A 21,639-nucleotide genomic window follows, 5' to 3' on the forward strand; every position below is an offset into this window, starting at 1 on the left:
GTCACAGGAGAGAGAGCCCTAGATAACCAACAGACTGCAAAACGGACAGTCCCTGCATGTCTGAGCCAGTGTTTGTGCACTGCATTGACTGGCTCCTTGTAGTTTTATCCTCTAGTTGCTAAAGCCTGTAACGTCTGTGTGATGAGTATTTTCTAACACATCTTAGAAGAACATAATGCAAGACAGAATGAAAAACTAGACATACAGAAACCCCCAAAGTAGGGAGTGGGAAATTACTAGGTGTATAATAGGTCAAGCTTGCTCTGCAGGAGCTCAAGGGATTGTAGCATTCTTATCCCAAACCACAGAATCCTGGGCAAAAATAAGAAGTTGCCTAATTTTAGTGTTACCAGCTTCCCAACCCTGGGCATTCCTCATCTTCCTCAAACTGTCCAGAGGCCCCAGGGTGACTCCCTATAAGTCCCATGGGTGGCTGAGATCTATTTAGAGGCCCAAGAGTATCTCCTTATAAGTCCTATGGGTGGCTGAGATCTATTTAGAGGCCCAAAGGGTATCTCCTTATAAGTCCCTTGGGTGGCTGAGATCTATGTGAAGCATCTTGGGGACAGTGCCTCTGGCCACCAGCATGTGGCCCTGAATCTTCCATGAGGAACTGGCCAGGGAAGTAGACATATGGACATAGTCATCCTGGCACATCTGCAAAATCAGATGCAAATCCTGGAAGCTCTCCTAGAAAAGAGATAGCCTCATCTGATTAAAGGGGCAAGTGAGTTTCATGAATTCCCGGCAAGAGATGGCACGTCTGAACAGGATTGGCTGTCCTAAACTGCTTTCCTTTTTCTCCTGGAATTACAATGACTGTGGATTTCTGAGTCCTAGATGGTATAGAAACAGTTATGGGAATGAACAGCCACGCATGAATAAGAGCAGATAACACGGAGGATGTTAATTTGTTCTGATGAATTTAGGTGGCTTTCTAGCCTCTCCCTCAATGCTCACCTGTCTGTAGGATGCTGGGTGCAATGATCAGGACTTCTTTTTCTTCAAATTCTCTAAAACTTACAATATTCACACAGACCTGCACATTTCTGCACAAACTGACTCTCTTGCTTGCAATGTCATTTTGCTTATACAACTGTTAGCCTCCTAAAGAGCTAAACCTAGCTACAATTTTATGTCCTTTGTGAAGTTTTCCAGAATTTTTGCAGCATATTACAGGAAGGAAAAATCTGCCTCAAGTCTCTACTAACTCTACTTGACTAGTGGTGATTGCCTGAGACATTTCTCTGTTAAGAAGGACTCCAAAGCTGCATAAAGCCCCTACAGAATCAGCATCTGCATAGGCGCAGCATAGGGTTCAAGTTTCATGGTTTTGCCATCCAAGCCTGTTTAGCATTTTAAATATTAATATTTATTACATACCTGTAGCTTATGATTTGAAATTTTTTAAGTAAGTCTTCCTCTTGGGTAAGTGGTAATGAAAATAATCTTGTAAATTTAAGGAGAGGAAAATAATATCTGTTGAAAATTAGAGCCTGTAATAGGACTTTATAAACACCGTCTTATTTAATACACTTACCAATTCAATGAGGCATGTTTTATAGGAGGGGAAAAACTTGACAGCTAGTAAGATTAAATAACTAGGTCAAGTTCATAACAACTAGCAAATTTAGACTTAAAAAAATCTAGTGCTTTGACTGAATCATGCTATGACTATGCCCAACACCATCTCGAGTGTATATATATATATATATATATATATATATGATCTTTTTAATAACCCTCAAGATGGCTCACTGTGTCCAGCACACAACAGCTGCTTAATACATAGCTGATCCTTACAGTTCAGTAGGAACCCTTGGGCATCATTCCATATGCTCTTGATCACTCTGTGTCTACGTCTCAGATTTTCCACTTCAGCTTAAATGATACTAGAAATATGCACATGTCTGGATTGATCTAGGTTAAATGATGCCCACGATAGAGTATTTTGAGACATCTTGTGCCCCCTTGTGGAGGGGAAGGGATATTAGAAAGAAAATCTTTTTAAGAACAAGAACTAGGGAGGGATGGGGATGAGGAAGGAAGCTCAGTTGCCAAGGTAACCATGGAACCCCTTTCCAGCCATCCACATCAGCCCTTTCCTCTCCTTCATTTCCATCCAAGTGATTTCTCTTTTTTAGAGCTCAGCCATTACACACACGGTCCTCTTCTTGTGTATCTCTTGGATCACCATCTGTCTGTCTTTGCTACAAAGGAAGGGCTAGAAGATAGTACAACAGGACAGTTTTTAAAACCTAAAACTTAAAACACCATCAAAATTTCTAAGTGTATGTTTATTTTTATTTTTATCTTTTTGAGATAGAGTCTCGCTCTGTCACCCAGGCTAGAGTGCAGTGGCGTGATCTTGGCAAACTGCAACCTCCACCTCCCAGGTTCAAGTGATTCTTCTGCCTCAGCCTCCCAAGTAGCTGGGATTACAGACGCCTGCCACCACACCCAGTTAATTTTTGTACTTTTAGTAGAGATAGGTTTCACCACGTTGGCCAGTCTGGTCTCGAACTCCTGACCTCAGGTGATCCTCCTGCCTCAGTCTCCCAAAGTGCTGGGATTATAGGCGTGAGCTACCACGTCTGGCCTAACCGCATGTTTCCTATACTAACAAAACTACACTTCTGCCTCAAATGAGAACAGTCTCCTGAACATCTTAACTCCTTGCCTTAGTCAAGCCTCAGGTCTAAGCCTCCCCAGAATTTCTAGTCTCAGCAGAAAGATCAATGACAGGAGACTCTCCAGGTGATGAAATTAACCAATTCAGTAACCTGAGTTAGCATCCTCCCATTTGTTCACCAGCTCACCTCCTGCCACAGGTATATCCTATTTCTCTCAGCCATATAGGCACAAACCCTCTCCCCAGGGCACACATAGAGGAATTTGGAAGATGAGAAAATCAGGCAAGGCATAGCACACCTTGAGGGCTGGAGTATGGTAGCCTAAGCCTGGACATCCATACATAGAGAACTTGACTATGTGCAGGCAAATCACAGGTTCTACACACATACAATTTTTTGTTCTCCCTGAGAACTTACTAGGGTCTTTTGTAGAATTCTAGCTTCATTCCACTGCTTTCACATTGGCCAGCAGTCAGAAACCTAGTTACAAATATCCTCCACGCAGTCCCTGGGTGAGGGCTCCTGGGGACAATGGTTAGGGCTCAGGAGAGGGTGGGGTTTTTGCACAGATGTCTGCCCCACCCAGCTCAGTGTGACACTCCAGGCACAGAGATAGAAGCCAGAGTCACTGAGGAGGAGCTTCTTAGAACTCAGGATGAACCGCCTGTCCTGGGGCCTGGAGGCTGAGAGATTCTGGGGCACCTCAGAGCTGATCTGGTTAACACCAATGGAGTAGAAGAGCAGCTGGAGGCCCCTGCCTGCAGCCTGTCGGTACCAGTATAGGTTGGGGTTTGATGTTCCCTCCACAGTGCACTCCAGAGAGAGCGGGCTGCCCACAGGCTGCACCAGGGTCGCTGGCCATTGATGAACAGTCTGAGATCTGACCCCTGTGGGAAAGATAAAGTGCCATTTACAGAGGAGCACCCCAACCTGGCTTGCCTTCCCCAGACAGAGGGCCAGCTCATGCTCTTGCATGGCACAGGCACCTGGAATCCATCATGGGGAGTAGACCGGGGGAGCCAAGGATGCAAAGCATCACTGGGCCAGGGAAGACCAACAGAACAAACTCCTTCCCAGGAGATAGAGAGAACCAAGAATCATCAGATCAGCCCTTAAGGCTGAAGCCCCATATCTATTCCAGACAATCAGAGGAATAGACTCAGGAGTGTCAAACCAACAGCTCAGACTCTGCATTCACGGGATTGCAGTGAGGGCGAGGATGAGAAAAGAGGCTTGAGGGAGAGGAGGGCACCCACCGAAGAAAGTGCCCAAGAGAAGGGCAAGGGGAGAGCAGAGCATCATCCAAGCCAGCCTTTCCTTCAGCTAGTCTGGGGGACAGACGCCTCCTCTTCTGGGCCAGTGACGTGGTCAGGCCGCTCCCTCTGGGAGATCTGCTGCCAGAGCAGAGGAATCTACCCCTTGAGCTGGGGAGGAAACCAAGCTAGTCTTGTTTTAAGAGTGTGGTGAATCACCCCCAGCCTCCCTGGGAACCAGCTGTACTCTGCACTTGGTATCTTCTTTGCATTTCTGCTGATATCCTGGTATGTAAATGTATTTAATGACTCATTGTTTACCTGTAAACTAGAGGTAACTCTCTAGCTCCCCTAGGAGAGATCAGAAGCCTGGGAAACCTTCAGAGAAACTGTGATACTGATAGAAGGATGAAAAAGGATTTTAGTTTATCTGAAATTGGAAACTAGAGCTAGACATGTTACCTGGGAGATGAAAGGATAGGGCTCAAGAGATTCAGGTATTTTGGGGTAATCAAAGCAGAAATGCTCAGTTCTGAAGGCAGGAAGCTTCTATGACAGCCAAACAAGGGATCGTCTGCATAATCTTCATCCCTGGCAGACAGGTTTTTAGACCTGGACAGGCAGAATTAACTCCTGAACTGATCAAAGTTGGAATCTGTTCCATGTGCCTCTAACGGCCCAGCTAGATCTAATTTATCCTCTAAATGCAACATGAGTAACAGGAAACATCACAGAACCTTGGAATCATATGGATTTGGGTTCATTTTGCAGCTCTGCTTCTTGCTGGCTTGGGAACTCTCAAGCAAACCCTCATTCTCAATTTTCTTATCTGTAAAATGAAAATAATGATGACGATACCTAAAAATTATTGAAAGATGCATTTTGCCTGGTGCACTGCAGGCAGGCACTCTTACACGTGTTGGCTTTTTTATTTTTTTCTTTTCTTTTCTTGACTCTAGGAAAAGCCTACGTCTGCAGCAAAGATTGGGAGATTTACAATGGGATGGGGTGGAAGGTGGGGGCTGAAGGGACCACAGAGCCACAAAAAACACAGTCAAGCCACCAATTCATAATAGCTAAGGATTCATAATAGCTAAGCGTGGGAATCTGCTAGGTAGCTGCTAAAACGTCATTCTGCTGAAGTGGGACTTCGGACCTTGAGATGCCTGGAGGACATCAGCACACCCTTGGAAACTCCTCTTCCCTCTGTCTTTGCCATGCTCTGTACTCTGAAGGATTCATATTCAGAACAATTACTCAGTTTGTGTTGGATGTGGTGCAGTGGTTGGAGACGAGAACCCAGGAAAGAAAGCTGTAAAAGCAGCTGAACAGGGAGAATCAGCCTTAAGCAAATAAAGAATCTGTAATACTTTCCCATTTCATCAGGGCCTAGTGATGTCATATGTTTGTTGTTGTTGCTGATGCTACAGTAACACAATTCCAAGTTAATGTTGGGGTTCTTGCTCCTGACAGTTTCGGCTGTAGCACATTTTTTTGTTTGCATTTGAATACACCATATGTATAGGGGAATGTTTTGTTTTTCCTCTTTTCTAAATGGAATTAATCCTCTTATAACATTTATTTAAATGATAAATCAAGTGGTAAATGTAGTTTGCTTGCAGTGAACATTTGGAACATATGATGAAAAATAGCTATAGCCAACGCAAGAGCAGTTTTCATTGGCTGTTCTACAGTTGTTCAATCTCAGTTTTTAATAAATCTGATAATACAATATCTGTGCATATTAGGATTGCAGGGAGTGAAGCCAAAATAAATATGTGCACACATAACCTGTTCCTCCCTTTCTTTCCATTTCTGTTCTCTTTCCTCTTTGCCTTTGAAATTTTTATTTAGTCCTGAGTGGGGATGGGGTGGAGAGAAAGTGGACAGGGGGTGGAGAGAAAGTGGACAGAGGGTGATGGGAGATACAGGGAGAAAGAATGAGAATTGCGTTTGCTCTCAAGGGTACCACATCATGTTTTCCTTTGGCTGGCAGTCTTTAATACAAGCATATCCCATGAGAACTGACTTCACTCATCAGCTGCATCAGTTCAGTGTCATTACCACGTGTAGAGAGCAATGTAATCCTCCTTCTTAGCGATGTTGCAGCAGATTGGAGGGTGAAGAGATGTATCAGTCAGATCAGAGTAACCAGCTGGCTCCTGGCTCCTGATCATTGTCACAGCTCAGTAGCTGGAAGCTCCTTCCATATGGCTGATGCCTTTAAAAAAAATCTCCTCAGTCTCCATCCCCATCTGCAATACTGTTCAGTTATTCAATCATTGAAGTCATTCATGTATTGAAAAGAGGATGGGGCTATGATCCCTCTGCTCTGTGGCAGTGGATCTACAAATGAGAGAGGGCTGGCCGCACATGTGGCCTAGGTCTGGAGGTGCCCTACGGAATTGAAAGCTGGCTGGAGCTGTCACCTTAACATATTCTGGTCATCTTAATGTGTCCACCTCTCTGGCAAGCCTCTTTTCAAATCTTTTTGTTACCATCTTCGGCTTTTTCCCTCCATACTAGATTCTTAATGAATCACTGCCAACAAGAGAAAGCTTTATACATGAAGAGAATGGCAATAAGAATGAACTCATCTTTTTAATTTTAAAACTGGTATATATTCCTATATAATAGGAATGGAAGATACTTGCAAAGCCTATTTGTTCCTCTACAGAAGAGTTTAAAATTACCTGGGCTAATGGAAAGAAGGGAGAGTCAGCCAGTGAGATGCTCCTGAATGCCCTGAATTGTGACTTACCTCTTCTTATCCACATCCTGATCAAGGAAAGGGATGAGAGAGAGGTGGAGAGAGAAGAAATGGAAATTCAAAAGTTTTGACGGCAGAGGAAAATTGAGCTTATTTCCAGAATGAAATGAACAAGGTCCTGGGTCCTTACATGTCATACTGGCTAAAGACTGGTAAGTAGAAATGACTTGTGGTCAGCAGAATAATGGCTCCCATGGATGTCCACATTCTAATCCCCAGAATCTGTGTATGTGTTAGATTACATGACAAAGGGGAATTAGGGTTGAAGATGGAATTAAGCTTTCTAATTGGATGTCCTTAAAACCGGGAGAGTAGTCAGAATTATCCAGGTGTGCCCCATACAATCATAAGGGTCCTTCAACATGGAAGAGGGAAGCAGAAGAGAGTCAAAGAAAGAGATGTGGACATGGAAGCAGGCAAGAGACGCCATGCTGCTGACCCTGGAGGTAGAAGGGGGCATGAGCTAAGGAATGAAGGTGACCTCCAGAAGCTAGAAAAGGTAAGGAAATGGGTTCTCTTCTAGAGCCCTCAGGGAAGAATGCAGCCTAGCTGACATCTTGATTTTAACTTGGTGAAACCTGTGTCAGAGTTATATAGAACTGTAAGATAATAAGTTTGTGTTATTTTAAGCCACTAAGTCTGTAGTAATTTATTAGAGCAGCAGTGGAAAAAATACATGGCTCTAGAATGTGTCTTAACAGAGGGACCTGAGGTAGTCTCCAACAATCCCCAAAGATCTCAGGATAGATCAGGAATAGCCATTTTCTCATTCAAAGGAAAACAGATTAACTGAGAGAAGCCATCAAGCCTGAAGAGGCATCGTGTTTGAAATGTGTAAGGCACAATGTACCCGCCGTGGATCAACACAACCTCAAGGACAGACAGACACACCGAGGGTCAGCAGATATCAGTGGGGACAAGTGTTGATGACCATGCAAATGAGAGTCATGAAGGAAAGTTAAATGATGACCAAAGACTAAGTACCTTCCCCACAATGCTTTGATAAGCGCTTTTATAAGCGCCCTGGAATTTAGACACCACTCGGGGAGAAAAGGAAAGGGAGAAAAGTATGAATTGTCTGAGAAATCCCTGAATTAATCACGTATACCCCAATGCAACAGGGATCTAGATATAGAATAATTTTAATTGTAGAAAACAAAATTATATTTTACCCACCCCTATTTGATGCCCATGAATTTCACATCTAGCTTACATGCACATAAAATTCAAGCTTAGATAGGTGGAAAACAGAAAATTAAGAAGTAATATTTGCCTTCTAATAACTTATCTATTGGAGGAAGTAAAAGATAGAAAAGTAGTTCAGATGACAAATACTAAAAGAGTTAGGAACTTCTGCTTCCACTTATGATGAAGGAACTACTTAATCTGTCCACTGTGTAATATTCCTTGAGTTGCTATAATAAAGTACCACAAACTGGGTGACTTAAAACAACAGAATTTATTGTCTCATGGTTCTGGAGCCTAGAAGTCTAAAATCAAGGTATCAACAGAGCTATGCTCCCTCTGAAACCTGGAAGGAAATTCTTCCTTGCCTATTCCTAGCTTCTGGTGATTTGCTGGCAATTTTTGGCATTCCTTAGCTTGCAGCTACATAACTTTAAACTGTCTTTGGCATCACATGGCATTTTCCATGTGTGTTTCTGTCTTCCCACGGCTGTCGTCTTACAAGCACATCAGTCATATTAGGAGTCCACAGTACTCCGCTATGACCTCATCTTAACTAGTCACACTTGCAATGACCCTATTTTCAAACAGAGTCACATTGTGAGGTACTGAGGGTTGGGATGTCAAAATATCTTTCACTGGGGTGGTGGGGGTGTGTGGCAGGTATAATTCAATCCATTATACCCTCCAATAATAAACACCTAGAAAACTGGGCAATATACATGAGATAATTGTTTTCTAATATTGGACAATAGATGGCACAAGACTGTGATCCATAAGAGAAAGGACACAAACGAGCTGCATGCTATGATCATTTCTGTTTTCTACCCAGAATTTCCTGGGTTGCTATGCAAACAAGAGGGACCCAAGCAGAGCACGGCACCCTGAAATTCTTACTGAGCTGAGGACACAGCTCAGAGAAGAGGAGGCCATGCACAGAAAGAGCCCCACAATTTTCATGCAGTCTCTTTGAGTAAATACTAAGCTGGCATCCATTGGGTGAAACTTCACAGGAGCAGGCAAAGAATAAATACTGGGGAATTAACAACTGCTGATGAACTACAGTATGAATAATTACTAAATCTTGGTCAAGGCCAAGAGAGAGACAGCTCTGAGCAATCAGAATAGCTTTGTTGAATACCTGGAACATTTAACAGATATCCCAGGAAGCCCATAACTTAGAGTAGGACTCAAATGACATAGAATAAGTCTACCGTCCATTAACCCTAACAAAGCTTAGAAGAGCCCTTGAAAGGAAAAGCAGACAAGTTGACCTACAAGCAAGTCAACTGCCCACTAGAATAAAGCTCAACACTCTTTGAGAGAAGAAAACAAAATTCAGACAATAAAAAAGTAACATTCATAATGTTGAGCATCCAGTGAGAAATTATGGGATATACTTAGAAGCTGGAAAATGTGTCTATACTAAGTAGTAATATTAGGCAATTGAAATCAACCCAGAAATGACAGAGATGGTGAATCAAAATAATGAGACTTATAAATGGCTATTATATTAAAATGGCTATTATTAAATATGTTCAAGGATTTCTAGTAAAACACAACATAATGAAGAAAGAAACAGAAACTATAAAAAAGCTAAGTAGAACTTCTAGATCTGAAAAATATCTGAAATGAAAATTTTGCTAGATAAGCTTAAATTGGAGTAGACACTATAGGATAAATGTCTATGCACACGAAATCAGAACAACAGAAACTCAAAACAAGAGAGGGGGAAATAATGCTAAACAACTACAAAAATTGGAAGAGGTCTCAGGGAACTCTCAAACAATATCAAGTCACCTAGCACACATATCACTGGGGTCTTCAAAATAAAGGAGAGAAAGTGGCGGCAGAAAACAATTATTTTTAAAATAGTGGCCAAAATGTTTCATACATGATAAATAATATCCACCTACAGATCCAGGAAGCTTAGCAAAACCCAAACAGAATAAGCCCAAACAAGTTTGTTTATGAAAGAGATTACTTACAGGCACAAGGCTCAGTGCAACTTTCACATAAGAGACGGACTCTGAGACGGTCCTTGAGAAGGCATAGGGTTTTAGACTGATAAAAATAACATTAAAAGGCAAGAAAGGATGAATGGTGCAGAAATGACCAAAGGTACAGAGGCTGAAAGTACAGGACATCAGTGAGGAACAGTAAGAAGATGAACCTAAAGGGAGAGGAAGAGAATGCATGAAGATAGGTTACAGTAAAATTTCCTAAAGCCTAACATGTCCGTGTCTGAGGGAATTCTATGATGGAGTAACAGAGGCTGAATTTACCCTCAAACCTGAAACAATTAAAATGCACAAAATATATGAAATACTGGACAACAGATGGCTCAAGACCGTGATCCTTGAGAGAAGTGAAATGAATAAAGTGAACTCTGTGATGGCCCCAGTTTATAGAATTTTTCAGGCAGTATTACAGGGAGGAGAAGCCCAAACAGCACTTGGCAGACTTTCTGAGTTAAGGAGACTTGTATTCAGGGTTTGAGGAGGCCGAAATGGCTAAAATTCCAGGGAAGAGACCCAGGGAGGAGAAAGCGGTAGGTGGGAAGAGCTCTGGAATGTGCATCGGACTCCCAGTGACTCTTCAACTGCTCTGACCAGTGCATACAGGAAAACAACCTGCGGCCAGGGAAAGACCACTTGATGGATCAAGCAGAACCACCTCAAAGTCCACAAGTGCCAGGAACAGATGGTGCTTCCATCAACCAGAGTGGGAGACCTCCTAACACAGAGGGCATTGAGGAGAATTCTCAGAAGCGGATCACCCCAGTACGGAGCGGGGGAGGGCAAATTTGCTGTACACTAAAAGTTGTCCTAGATACAACTTACAAAGCTTCAAGACAAGACTCAGAAATATCAAATTGTTTCTATGTAATCTATCTGCATCACAAAATAAAGTCCCGAATTTCTTTAAGGGATACAAATACTCCAGTAGCTAGAAACATCAAATTCAAATATCTGATATCCGATTTTAAAAAGTCATATATGCAAAGAAACAGAAAAATATGGGTCATAAGGAGGAGAAAAACACTCAACAGAAACAGATCCAGAAATGATACACATGATGGAGTTAGTAGACAAGGCTATTAAATATATATTCAATATGTTCGGCAGGATAGAAGAGAGTGTACCTATGTTAAGAAGAGACATGGAAAATTTGAAAAAGACTGAAATAAAACTTCTTCCAATGCAAAATACAATGAATGTGATTTTATAATATACTGGATGGGATTAACAGCAGATTAGATATCTCAGATCGAACTTAAAGATGAGGTAATAGAAATCATCTAGGATGAAAACAGAAAGAAACTGACTTAAAAAAAAGTGAGCAGAGCATCAGTGAGCTATGGAAGAGCATTAAGCAGCCTAATATTGAGAGTCCTATGAAACTGGAGGACTAACGCAGAAAAAAGAAATTGAATAACTAATAGCTGAAGCAGTTTTAAATTTAATGAAAAGGAAAAGCCACAGATTGAAGAAGTTTCATGAACTCCAAGCACAAGTCACCTGAAGAACACTTTAACAAGATACATTATCGCTGGATTGCTCAAAACTAATAATTAAAGAAAAATCTTGAAAAGCAACCAGAGAATAAAAGACACACTATGTGCAAATGAACACAGTTAAGAATGACTGCAGTCATCTCACTAGAAACAATTCAGGCAAAAGAGTGTGGAGAAACATCTTTAAACTATTTAAAGAAAAAATCCTGTTAACCTAGTACTCTAGATCCAGTGAAAATATCTTTCAAAAACATTGGCACAATAAACTTCTCAGACATACAAAAACTAAAATAATTCTTTGCCAGGAGACACACACACTACAAGAAATGTTAAAGGATGTCTTTCAGACAAAATGAAAAAAAGTCCAGATGGAATTGGTAAGCCAGCCCCCTGTGAGAGATAAAAAGGAAAAAAAGGAAAAGCCTGGATTTATAGCATTTTGACCAATTTTATGAATATAAACATTCCCACCATGGCCAAATTCAAACAAACAACGATTTTTAACAACTGGTTCACAAAATTTCTGAATATTTAACAACTGGGTCCTATGAGCTGATATAAACCAACTACAGACTATTACAGATAGAATATCGTTAGTAAATATGTAATAAATATAAAAAACAGTATTTGTGTTATTTTAAAAATCTCTTTTAAAATAATTGACTTTCTATTTCCAGCGAAAACAAAGTAAGGGACAAAATATATAAGGCACCAGTTTTCAAGACATTAGACATCAGGCAAGGAAGGATAAGAAAAAATGAAGTAAGTTTTATAATAACCCAAGCTTACCACCTTGAGACAATTTCCAGGCCATGGCACACAGAGGGGAAATCCAGGGGGAAACCATCAAACTCCTCCAGTCAAGGAGACACAACTGAGAGGAGAATAAGGCAAGTGGAATTTACAGGGCTGAGGATAACAGAGGAGAGAGATGGGCAGAGAGAATTTGTGAGGTCTTCAGAGGACCCACCCTCAGTATTCATAGGGTATTAACAAGACCATGAGTGTGAGAAAACCATCTGAGATTGGGAAAATAACCATACAAAGGATTAAAGAGAATAGTAACTGAATTTCCTGTAGGGCCAGGAATAGGGTATAATTTCACCAGCCAAACTCAAAAACATTAAAATTCATGGGGCATTGGGACAAGAGTGTTTTGTGTCAGAAGGGTTTTGGCTCACAAGTGGAGAATAATGATCTCTAAACTAAACGCTGCTCTGCTGTCATCTAACAAATGATTAAAACTAGGTACAAAAGAATCAGATTATTTCAAGAAATGTAACTGTATCCTAAAATAGAGCTCAAAAATATTTATAGAAAAATAAAAAGTCCAATACAAAATTAAAACTCAATGTATGGAATAAAAGTAAAAAATTACCAGGCATACAAAAAAAGCAGGAAAATGCAATGTATAATGAAAGGAAAAACTGGAACAGATGTTAGTAAAAAAAAGATAATTTAATTTAAAGATAAAAAAGTTAAGCTAGAGATGTTAAGTAGACATAGAAGATATTTTTAAAAGCCCCAAATCCAACTTCTGGAGATGAAAATGACAATATCTGACACTAAAAATACACTGAATTAGATTAATGATAGATTAGACAATGTAGAAGAAAATACTAGTAACCTAGGAAGATATAGCAACAAAGGCAAACCAAAAATGGAGGATAGAGGAAATAAAATAATTTTTGAAAGGAAACAGACAATTAATTGTTACAGGACAACTTCAAGTAAACTAACATAACTGGTTTTAGAAGAAGAGAAGAAAGATGGGAAGAAAGAAAAAATTATTAGAAGAAATCATGACTGAAAAGTTTCTAAATTCAATAAAACTCGAACCTCACATATCCAAGAAGCTTGACAAAACTCAAGCACACATACACAAAATGTACCAAAGAATATCATAATCAGATTTCTGAAAATTAGTGTTAAAGAGAAAAATCTTAAAAGCAGCCACAGGATAAAAACATGTTTTGTACAGTAGAATAAGATAAAGATAACAGAAGATTTCTTGGTGAAAACAAAGCAAGTGAGAACACAGTAAAGCAACATCTTTAAAATACTGAAAGAAAAATACTGTCTTTTTGATAATGACCAGCCTAACAAATGTGAGGTAATATTTTATTGTGGTTTTGATTTTCATTTCTCTAATGATTACTGATGTTGAATACCTTTTCATATCTCTGTTGGCCATTTGAGTTTCTACTTTAGAAAAATGTTGAATAATCAAAAGGATGATTAATGATGTTCAGTACCTTTTCACATACCTGATTATCTTCTTTGGAAAAGTGAAAAAATGAAAACACCTATATTCTTTGGAAACAGGCTCTTTGTCCATTTTTTTAAATGGATATTAACCCTTTATCAGACATCTGGTTTACAAAATTTTCTCCCATTTCATGGTTTGCTTTTTCATTTTGTTAATTGTTAGTTTTGTCATGCAGAAGCTTTTTTAGTTTGATGTATTACCATTTGCTTATTTTTACTTTTGTTATCTATTCTTTTGCTGTTACATCAAAAAAATTGCCAAGACCAATGTCATGAAGCTTTTTTTAATGTTTTCTTCTAAAAGTTTTGCAGTTTCAGATCTTACATTTAAATATTTAATACATTTAAAGTGGTTTTTTTGTATATAGTGTAACATAAGGGTGCAGTTTTATTTTATTTTTTTGGATATGAATATTCAATTTCCCCAGCACCAATTATTGAAGAGGCTACCCTTTCCCCATTGTGTACTCTTGGTGCTTTTGTCAAGCATACATATATGCTTGTTGACCATATATGTGTGGGTTTATTTCTGGGCTTTCTGTTCGGTTCCTTTATTCTATATGTCTGATTTTAAGCCAATACCATACTGTTTTGATTACTATAGCTTTGTAATATAACTTCAGACTTGAAAATGTGATGCCTTCAGCTATCTTCTTTCTTCTTAATATTGCTTTAGCTATCTAAAGCAATATTTAATCTGTGAAAATGCCACTGGAAATTTCAAAGAGATTGCATTCAATCTGTAGATGACTTTGGGTGGTGTGGACATTTTCACAATATTGACCTTCCGATCTATGAAGATAGGATAGATTTCCATGTATTTGTATCTTCTTCAATTTCTTTCATCAATGTTTTACAGTTTTTAGTGTACAGATATTCACCTCCTTGGTTAAATTTATTCTAAGGTGTTTTATTCCTTTTGATGTTTGTAAATAGGATCATTTTCTAAGTTTCTCTTTTACATAGTTTATTGTTAGTGTACATAAATGGAATTGATTTTTGTATGTTGATTTTGTATTTTGCAACTTTAATAAATTTGTTTATTAGTTCTAATAGGTTTTTGCTAGAGTCTTTAGGGTTTTATATAATTTAATATCATATCATCTACAAACAGAGATAGTATTACTTTTGTTCTAATTTAGACACCTTTTATTTCTTTTTCTTTAATAATTGCTCTAACTAGGAATTCCAGTACTATGTAGATTAAAAGTAACAAGGTGGCATATTTGTCTTGATCTTGATCTTAGAGAAAAGGCTTTCAACTTTTTACAATAAATATACTACATTTATTGTGTTAAAGTATATTTCTTTTATACCCAATTTGTTGAGAGTTTTTGTCATGAAAAGATGTTGAATGTTGTCAAATGCTTTTTCTGCATCCATTGAGATGATTATATGGTTTTTGTTCTTCACTATGTTAATATGGTATATTGTATTTATTGATTTGTATATGTTGAACCATGCTTGCATCCCAGTGATAAATCCCACTTGATCATAATGTATGATCATTTTAATGTGATGTCAAATTCAGTTTGCTTGTATTGTGTTGAGAATTTTAACAACTATATTCATCAGAAATATTGTCCTGTAATTTTTTTTCTTGTAGTGTCCCTGTCTGGTTTTGGTATCAGGTAATTCTGGCTTCACAAAATGAGTTTAAAAGGACTCCCTCTTCTCCAATATTTTGGAAACATTTAAGAATGATTAGCATAAGTTCTTCTTTAAATGTTTGATAGAATCTGGCAGTGAAGCCATCAGGTCCCTGGCTATTATTTGATGGGAAAAATTTTATTACTAATTTAATCTCCTCAATCATTGATCTGTTCAGATTTTTTTCTTCATGATTGAGTCTTAGTAGGTTGTCTGTATCTATGAATTTATCAACTTCTTTTAGGTTCTCCAATTTGTTGGTGTATAATTGTTCATAGTAATCTCACAATTCTTTGTATTTCTGTGGTATCAGTTATAATGTCTTCTCTTTCATTTTGGATTTTAATATAAAAAAGAATCAAGTAGTACAAGTTACATTATCACTCTCCAGTGGGATTATATTAGAAATTAATAGTTGAAAAATCTGGAAAATCTCCAAATACTTGGAAACTAAATACATGTATATAAACTACCTATGGGTCAAAGAATAAATCGAAGGAGGAATTATAGAGTATTTTGTAGTAAATAAGGATAAAAATGCAATATATCAAAAATTTTTGAAATGCAGCTAATTCAGTACACAGAGGAGAACTTACAGCACTAAAATACTTACATTAGTGTACAGTAAAGGATTAACTTTGCCCAAAGAAAGTTTTGGTCCTCCCTTTTCCCCAGGTTTTGGATCATAACTTTTAAACCCTTGGAATGCCCTGCCTGATTAAAATAACTTTGTTTATCTAGGGGGTTTGGACCATACCAGACAGTCTATGCTAACAATGATTTATGGGAGGGACCTTAGGCTACACAGTGTATTAATGTGTCCAAACCCCTGTAAAAATCTCTGGACAAACCTCCGATAAAAACTCTGGACACAAAGCTCAGGTGAATGACTCCAGTTTTAAAAATTCAAAATTTGTATGAAACCACCAATAACTAAAGTAATATTGAGAAAAAAGAAAGTCAATACTTTATGCATGCTGTGATACATTACTGTGACACATCATTGCTGAGAGAAATAAATGCTGTTTGCACAACTCTACTGGGCACAACTGGAAGCTGCATGCCTAGGCTCTCTTGAACTCTGCTCTATGAGCCCCTTCCCTTCACTGTCTTTAATCTGTATTTCCACTCTAATAAGCTGTGAGTATGGTGGACTTCTTGAATTCTTTGAGTCCTTCCAGTGAATCACTAAATAGGAGTGATTTAGTGGAGTCCTTTTGAATTTGCCACTAGAAAATGAAAGTTCTCAAATCAATGACTTCAGATTTCACCTTATAAACTAGAAAAAGAAGAGCAAATTAAACCTAAAATTAAGCTAAAGAAAGAAGCTGATAAATATCACAGGAAAAATTAGTGAAATGGAGAACACAAAACCAATTTAAAAAAAATTGATAGGGTGTTAGCAGACTAATCAGGAAAAAAGAGAGAAAACATAAATTACTCATATTAGGAATGAGAGAGAAGGTACTGCTACAAAATCTACAGGTATTAAAAGAATGTTAAAGGAATACTATAAACAATTTTATATCAAAAAATTTTGAGCAGAATAGAAAATCCAAAAGTAGATCCACACGTATTTGAACAACTGACATTCAACGAAGCTGAAAAGGCAGTTCACTGGGGAAAGAAAAGTTTTTCAGTAAATGGTTCTGGAGCAATTAGCTAACCATATGCAAAATAACAATAATAAACCTCAACCTTGCCTTGGTGGTGCATAGTGGTCCCAGTTGCTCAGGAGGCTGAGGCAGAACTGCTTGAACCTGGGAGGTGGAGGTTGCGGTGAGCCAAGATTGTGCCATTACACTCCAGCCTGAGCGACAGAGAGGGACTCCATCTCAAAAAAAAAAGAAAAGGAAAAAAAAAAGAACAAAGGCACAGGTCCACACAAAGACACAAATTTTCATAACAACTTTATTTGTAATAGTCAAAACTTGGAAAAATTCCAATTGCCTATTAGTGAACAAATGATGAAATTGTGGTATATTCACACAAAGGAAAATTAGTCAGCAATAAAAAGAATGAACTATAAAATTTAAAATAACATAGATAAATCTCAAAATAATATGATGAATAAAAGTAAAGAAACAAAAAAGAGTACATACTTTATAATTGCATTATATTAAATTCTAGGAAATGCAAAGAAATCTATAGTAATAGAAGAAGCACTCTATCGGTGTTTGTCTGGGAACAGCATGGAGAGAAGGATGGAATTATAAAAGGCCACAAGGCTATTCATAATAGCAAAGACATGGAATCAACCCAGGTACCCATCAATGGTAGATTGGATCAAGAAAATATGGTACATATACACCATGGAATGGTGCGCAGCCATAAGAAAGAATGAAATTATGTTCTTTGCAGCAAAATGGATGCAGTTGGAGGCCATAATCCTAAGCAAATTAATCCAGGAACAGAAAACCAAATATCGCATGTTCTCACTTAAATGTGGGAACTAAACATTGAGCATACATGGATATAAACAATGGAACAATAGACATTGTGAACTACCAGAAGGGGGAGAGAGAGAAGGGAATGTGTTTTGAAAAACTACCTATTGGGTACTATCTTCTGTACCTGGGTGACGGGATCTGTACTTCAAACCTCAGTACAAACCTCAGTATTAGGCAATATTCCCATGTAACAAATCTGCACATGTTCTGCCTGTATCTAAAATAAAAGTTGAAATTTAAATAAATAAATAAATAAATGGCAGGCCACAATAAAACTTTTGGAGGTGATGTGTAAGTTCCTTATATTAATTTTTATGATGGTTTCCCAGGTATTTGCATATGTCAAAGCTTATCAAATTGTACATTTTTAAGATGTCTATTGTTTGTCAAGTGCATTTTAATAAAGCTCTAAAAGAAATAATTATTTTTAATACAGTGTTCAAACAATAGAAAACCACTGAGAAAATTTAAGCAAGAGAGTGTCAATAACTAATATCACATTTTAACTAATTAACCACAATTAATCACAATCAATCAGTAGGAAAAGGTTTTGTGCTGAAGATTTTCCAGAGATAAGTAAGCAAGTATATCATGCATGCAGTGGAGCAGGGCAGAGCCTCATAAAATCCCTCTTAAACATGTCTGTTCTACTGCCAAATTTCCATTCTGGTTGCCAGCTACCTTTTTCCTCCTCTTTCTTTCCACAGCCACTACCATCCTCATTATAGCCCCAGACAATTCAGCTCTTGACAGTGTATCCAGCGAAACAAAAGTGTAACAGCAGATCAGCCTCACTTGGAAAGCAGTTGCATAGCCACGTCCTATACAAGCTCAGTCCTTCCTGAAGTTGCCCTCTCATCTATTCCCCTACATCAAAAGTGACTTATCAAAGTATTCAGTAGACAAAATTAGTCTCTATCCAAGGAGAATTCGCTACTTGGAAAATAAGATGTTCTCTTTCTCATTACATACAAAAAAAAAAAAAAATTGATAACATCACAGAATTCAGTTTGAGAGAGAGGAAGATACTAAATGTCATTTCGTGTTCTGACCTTGAAGTCACATTGAGTCCAATTCAATCAGAAAATTGCAAGTGAAAAACTGGATTTTCAATGAAACACCAGGACTAGAAATACTGACTTTGGGGGTCATCTGCCGAGAGAAAATAGTTGAAATGTTTGGAATGGGTGAGATCTCCAAAGCAACAAGTGAAGAAAAAGGAACAAAGGTCCAAAGATAAAAATTGTTGAACATTCACGCTTATAGGTAAAAGAAGGGGAAAAGTAAGCTTAAGAAATTAAGAAAGTAGTTCTAGAGGGAAGACAAGAAATGGGATGGTATCTTGGAAGTTCAGAGAAGACTGTGGGTACAAAGAGCTGGCAGCAGGATTTAAAAGAACTTTAAAAATTCAGTAAAATTAGGACTCAATGACCTCACTGATGTCGTTGACTAGAGGAGGTGAGAGTACCAGATTCAGAGCACTCATTTGACAAGTTTAGGAGCAGAGCGAGCAAGGGAGAGGTTAAACGGAATGATAGAGTTGAATACGGTCTTTTATTCCAACATATTTACAGTCTGATTATATAGAAAGCCAAGAGGAAGAACTATATAAAGACAGGAAAATTGAAGATGCTAAAGAAAGAAGATATTTGAGAAACAAAGAGGCGTGCGGATTAATTCTTGGGCATCGAGAAAGGGGAACATTTTTCCTCTGAAATAGGAAAAGAAAAGAAAATGCATAAAAGATAGACCTGCACTGAGGAAGGCCAACATACATACAGACAGAGGCTAGATCTAATGATCAGTTGAATGTAATACTTTAAAAAACCCACCATTTCACCCATCAGACTGGCATAATTAAAAGACTCAATAATATCTGATGTTGGCAAGCATGTAGGGAAATAACATGCTCTCATGCACAGCTGGAAAGTAAACTGCAACAGTCTTTGTGGAGGGTAATTTGGCAATGTTTATTAAAACTGCACATGGCCGGGTGCTGTGGCTCACGCCTGTAATCTCAACACTTTAGGAAGCCAAGGTGGGCAGATCACGAGGTCAAGAGATCGAGACAATCCTGGCCAACATAATGAAACCCCATCTCTACTTAAAAAAAACAAACAAACCAGTAGAAACATTAGCTGGGCGTTGTGGCGTATGCCTGTAGTCCCAGCTACTTGGGAGGCTGAGGCAGGAGAGTTGCTTTAACCTGGGAGGTGGAGGTTGCAGTGAGACGAGATCATGCCACTCCAACCTGGCGACAGTGCAAGACTCCATCTCAAAAAAGAAAAAAAAGCTGCACATAATATTCGACTCAACAAATTACTTCTCAGAAACAATTCCATAAAAATACATGCATATGTGGGCAAAAAATTTTGCCAGGATTTCTGTTATAGCCTTATAAAGGGCAAAATATAGGCAATATGTAAATATCCATCAGTAGAGAAGTGGACAGATAAATATCCATAACATACATTTTAACAACAGTTAAAATGAACGAAATAGAACAAGATGTGGTAACATGGAAATATCCCCAAGGTATGTTATTCAGTAAAAAAGTAAGTTGCCAACTAATATGTACAAAGTGATATGGTTTATATCAAAACACATTCAAAACATACACAAAGCAGTTAGCATATACGTAGGTAGGTAGATAGACAGATAGAGATGTATTTGTGCCCACACACACATACACACAGATACACATTCATTCATTCAACCAAGAGTAATGGGGTACCAACTATCCATTTCCATGAAGTTTATTTTAGTGGAGAATGCAAATACATAGAGAGAAAAGGGACCAGAAAAGGCACACAAGGTTGATAATAATGGTTATTTCTGGAAAAGAGAGCAAGAAAGAGAAGTGTCAAGATAATCTTTGATCTGCAGTGTTTATATTTTTGAGGTACATGTATTTTTAGACTGTTTATTGAGAACCACCAATTATGAGTCCAACTTGCACTCCACTTTACTTATTTGAGCAGGTAAATAAGAGAATTCAGAACATTAGGCTCAAACTCCAATTCCTTTGCTTAAGTCTATAGTAAATACCTATTGAGAATAGCACCAAAAAGCAGTCAGAATGAGAGGAAAGGAAAAGAAGGAATGATGTGAGTGGATGATCCCAGAAAGAGTGATACTATGTGGATTGAACATGCTGGAAATTTTTTTAAAATGTCGAGAAAGACCTGTCTTGTGAGACAAAGGCATGCAGTTTTTGTCCCATGTGGTGTAAGATTTAAGATCCTAAAGGGTTACTCAATAGATAGCCTGTCCTCATAAATAAAGGCCAGAGAAAGAAAAACGAGAAAAGAACACTAATCAGTTACTGAGTCATCTCTGGATGCGAAAATAGATCAACAGAGAATGTTAAGTCATAGATTTCAAGGGGTCTGTAGACATTAAAGGCAAAGACCTCAAAGAATGACAAGCAGAGATAGGGTGGTAGAGATGGCCAAAAGCACATCAGTCCCCCACCACCCACCAGGGCCTGTCCTGTAGTGTTGGTTCTGGAGAGCTCATTGGTAGAGAAAAGTAGAAATTTTAGTATCCAAAAAGAAAAATCATGGTTTAGATAGAGCAAGGATGTGAATCTAGAAAAACACTGAGAAAACAAGAGAACAGCGTGTACAACACAGCAGACATTAACTGCATAATGGGATCCACCATAGGGATGAGACTGGATGTGACCAAAGGGATGGCTCAAAAGAACCAAGTCAAAACAGCCAGGATGGGGGTCCAGTACACTGACTCTGGGAGTGGTTAATTGGGATAATGGAAACACTGGGGGCAGCAAGAAGTGGAACTATTCAGAGGAAAGTCAGAATGAGGACTGAGGTGTCTGGTTGCTGTCACTCCCAGAGCAAGATACATCAAAGAAGGAAAATCAAGTTCAAGAAGCAAGAGGTCAGCATAT

The 21,639-nt window shown here is 38.4% G+C and overlaps 1 gene segment (V, D, J or C); it reads right to left on the reverse strand.

Annotated features, from left to right (window-relative positions):
- Window positions 1-519: 519 nt before the first annotated feature.
- Window positions 520-4,138, reverse strand: LOC105511438. The segment is given in 3 exon segments: window positions 520-690; window positions 3,216-3,520; window positions 3,890-4,138. Coding segments are annotated over 3 exon segments (522 nt in total).
- Between the last annotated feature and the right edge of the window lie 17,501 nt (window positions 4,139-21,639).

This window comes from Colobus angolensis, unplaced genomic scaffold, assembly GCF_000951035.1.
Source record: "Colobus angolensis palliatus isolate OR3802 unplaced genomic scaffold, Cang.pa_1.0 Scaffold2, whole genome shotgun sequence".
In the NCBI taxonomy this organism is placed as follows: domain Eukaryota; kingdom Metazoa; phylum Chordata; class Mammalia; order Primates; family Cercopithecidae; genus Colobus; species Colobus angolensis.